The 3,813-nt window shown below is 42.6% G+C and overlaps 1 protein-coding gene across 1 annotated transcript; it reads left to right on the top strand.

Moving 5' to 3' along the window:
* Window positions 1–914: 914 nt before the first annotated feature.
* Window positions 915–3,551, top strand: LOC147440707 (uncharacterized). Its single transcript, XM_086482549.1, has 2 exons — window positions 915–1,329; window positions 2,458–3,551. The coding sequence occupies exon 2, from the start codon at window positions 2,461–2,463 to the stop codon at window positions 2,959–2,961; it is 501 nt and encodes a 166-aa protein (XP_086338675.1). The 5' UTR covers window positions 915–1,329; window positions 2,458–2,460; the 3' UTR covers window positions 2,962–3,551.
* The last annotated feature ends 262 nt before the right edge of the window (window positions 3,552–3,813 follow it).

Here is a 3,813-nt window from a genome sequence, read left to right as displayed (position 1 = left end):
AAAGGACCCTTAGCAAGTTAACATACAAAAACCTCACATAATATATCTTCAAGCAAGGTCACATGCCCAACAAGAAGATTCAAGAGACAGAGAAACAAGGAGCAAAAAGTGGGCCTAAACGTGGCATCTTCTGAGAGGATGCCATTTTACGTCAGATATTTTCAGGCACATTGTTTAATTTTTCGGATGCTGACGTGGTGCTCATGGGCGATAGGCATGCCAGCTGTCAAGATGACTAGGACGTCTATTGGACCTCCTTTTTCTTGGAGAATATAATATTAAATTTGGATCTAGTGTGCAAAAATAGTTAAAAAGTTTTGATTTATTTATTCGAATGGCTGCACCTCATTAAAAGTTAATCAAAAGCTAACCGCTATAATTAGCAAGCTATATAAAAAGTGCTTATGCGCTTTTTATAGTAAAATGGGCTTTAAAAGTAATATTCATTTAATGGGTTCTTGCTCTATTTTTGAAAAGAAAATAAGAAATTATGTTTTAAGGTGGAATTTATTTTTTCCATAAAAAATTTGGGGAATTATATTATAGAGAGGGAAAAATAATACGTCAGGGAGGATAATAAGTCGAAAAAGACACTCAATAATTTGGAAAATTTGTGAGTTCCTGTGTTTTGGGCTAAAATTTTTTAATAAAATTGTCAGGTAGCGAGTGGGTGAGACGTCACCATCACAGACCACGAGACTGGTCGCCTTTTTCGTGTTTCAAGAAAAGTGGACCACCACCTCTCTCTTCGTCCGCTCTCTCTTCTCTCTCATTTCCAGAGAGAGAAAAAAGAGTTACCGTTTGTGGGTAATATTCCGAACAGTTAAAACCTTCGCTATACACATATCCCACTCCATCACCAAAAGCACATTCACCAGAGCTCTCTCTCTCTCTCTCGCGCGCGCGCGCGCGCACGCACAGACATAATACACAGACATCTCCAAGCACATGCTCATTGGAGTGAGAGGGGCCGATCATTGACCCGGCTTTACCTGGCTGCTTTACAAATCCCAAATCGCCTCTCCACTTGAGCTGCTTGGCAGTCCAGCTAGGATCTCTCTCTCACACACACACACACACACACACACAGACACTTCTCTCTCTCTCTCTCTCTCTCTCTCTCTCTCTCGCTCTCGGCTTTGTCCATTGCTTCATCGCTCTTGCAGGGTAATCAAGCAGAGATTCTTGTTGCTCTGTCCGTACGAGGCGGCCAGCAATGGCTTCGATCCGCACTTTGCCTCTGCGCTGTGAAATAGTGGTGGTACCAGCAGATCAAAAGGCCGACTTCCTCTTATAGCACTCTCTCCACAAGGCCTTTTTTCTGAGCAGGTAATGCCTCCTCATCACTTTCTATTTCACAAAGCATCACTAATTGAGAATCAAGCTGACCTTAATTCAGTGCAAGAAGGTATGTGTGTGCATTAACTGTCTGGTTCAACTCCTACCATTGCTTATAGATTTCCTCACGCACATATTTGCATTCACCCGCAGTCGCTTAATTCCGCATGCATGCATACACATGCAAGGAAGCTCTGCACATAATTTGCTAAGTTCAACTAAGCCTGTTGAAGCTCATTTTCTCGTTTAATTGCAAAGCTTAAGGGGAATTCATAGTCAATGACATGCAGGAGGCTTTGCCATTGACAAAGAGACTGATAGCTAAGCCTCATGTGAGCATGCTCTAGTAGCTTTGTCATCGAGGCACTCCGAATTTGCAGTGATTCCCCCACACCTACTGGTTAAAGATTAAGATGCTGGAAGGTTGCATTCCGCTATACTCTGCCAAAATTTTGGCACACAAAACAAAACTGCGGGGACTTGCAAACTTCCTCGTGGCCCTTATTGTGCTACTATTTGCCCAAAGTGGTGCCTAGTGCATGATAAGCAATTGCAGTCAAGGCTTCCCCTCCTCCAATGTATGAGACCTTGTCACCTTTGAGAGTCTGCATTTTAGTTGCTCAACACCCAGCATGAGCACGGCAAAATGGAGAGGGGGGTAACGAGCCTTATTGGACTTTGCTTTGAGTTTTGTGAATATGCCAGGGAGGGCCAATTTAGTCAGCATCCCGTGATTTTTTTTCCTGTATTGATGAATGAATAGGCGATAGTATCCTGACATTGGAAGGGTGGTGCTGACATAACACATGAGTCGCATGTGCTAAGTTTTGTCTCTGAGATTATCAGACCGAGGGAAACTTGTTCATTGCTGATTCGGCTATTCCTGTGTGTGTACAGTTAGTTGCTCATTCATTGGTTATCTGAATGTGAGAATTCTTGTTACCTCACAAAATGGGCCTTTCTACTATGGTTGTATTCACATGGCACTTACATCTTTAAGAGTTGAATTCCTCCAGATTTCTCTGCAAGCCTTTCTGTAGTTGATCATTTAATTGATTATCTGGATGTGATAATTTTTTTGATCTTACGAATTAGCTCTTTCTATGGTTGTTCAAACAGAGAATGACTATTCAGTTGAAGATTGGGTGGGAGCAAATACAGCCCCTGCAAGGCCTCTCCAAAGAGGGGCAATGGGCTAGTGGCCATTCCAATGAAGACGTGTACGACGCGACAGAGCATGATGAGCTGAAACCTCTACAGCAGCAATACACAAGCCTGCGAGACTTGATTGTGGTGTCTCCAACTAAGAGAGGGCTTGTAAGAGGCCAAGATGTTGAATGGTGCGATGTGACGGAACTCAAGTTCAAGGATAACTTGCTGAAGTTAGCTGCACGAGCTTATCTTCAACCAATGGGCAAGCAGTCAACTCCAGAAATGCATTTCATTGCACAATGCTGGATGACTTTCATGGAAAAGAATAAGTCTCTTGTTGCCGGCATTGTGGAGAGTGTACAGAAGCAGGTGGATGCTTGTGTCAAGTTTTTTCGAGCTCAGACTTTCAACATGATGCAGCTTTTCAAACCGCAACAGCAGATCGGTACTCTGCAGATGAGATTGAGCTAGCCTTTGCAGCTGGAATTTACCCAAAATGCGCACAAAGAGGCAGCTTTGGCAAGGTAAGTGAGTGCATAACTTTATTGTGTTCTGGGGCAAGAGGAACAAGAATTGCTTGTTCATTGCATCGGGTATGGAGGGGTAATTTGCAAGCAGACCACACACCTGAACTTTATATGTCATCATGAGGTGTGTTCAACAAGCAGAGTGCAAATCTGAAGTATGCCAATTCAAATCGTATTTTTTGATGGAAGCAGATGTCTGAACTGTAGCATATCCGTTCGTTCCAGTATTCTAGCCAGCTAATCTATGTATCTACCCTGTATTTTTTCTGCCACTTTTCCTTTCCAAATCCCTAGTTAACTTCCTGGTATGTCGACATTCTCACAAGCGAGAGTGATCCAAGTTTTTCTTGGAGGAGTGCTGTATCATAAGCCAGTCAAGCTCATAATGTTTTACCCTTTCTAATAAGCTACACAAATGTATCTTTTGACTATTAGTTGTCAGGTCTCTCTTACATGGATGGAAATTTGATTGTTACTGAGGGCTGCGGCTATGTCAAGAAGTTTACAACGAACTTATCAAGTGCTTTTGGTTCTGCTTTGGCGTACAGGAGTTTGCTTTCGGTAATAACCTCTTTGTAATGGTAGCATACTTATTCATTTTTTCTGAGTGCATTGCACTGAGGAGTTATTTTGATGAGGATCCCGTGTGATAGATGGCATGTCCCTGCTGTCTTTCAATAGATTTTTGGTTCACCTTTTCCTTTCCTTATCTTTACCGGCATGGAGATGTATCCTTCATACCAAGCCTTGCCTCAGAGTTTGGCTTATGGATCTTTAATTCATGGTTATCCGGCCA

The sequence above is a fragment of the Adiantum capillus-veneris genome, chromosome 15 (genome assembly GCF_014529385.1).
Source record: "Adiantum capillus-veneris isolate H3 chromosome 15, ASM1452938v2, whole genome shotgun sequence".
NCBI lineage: Eukaryota > Viridiplantae > Streptophyta > Polypodiopsida > Polypodiales > Pteridaceae > Adiantum > Adiantum capillus-veneris.
Note: the sequence above shows the minus strand (reverse complement) of the source record. Positions and strands in the feature narration are given on the sequence as shown.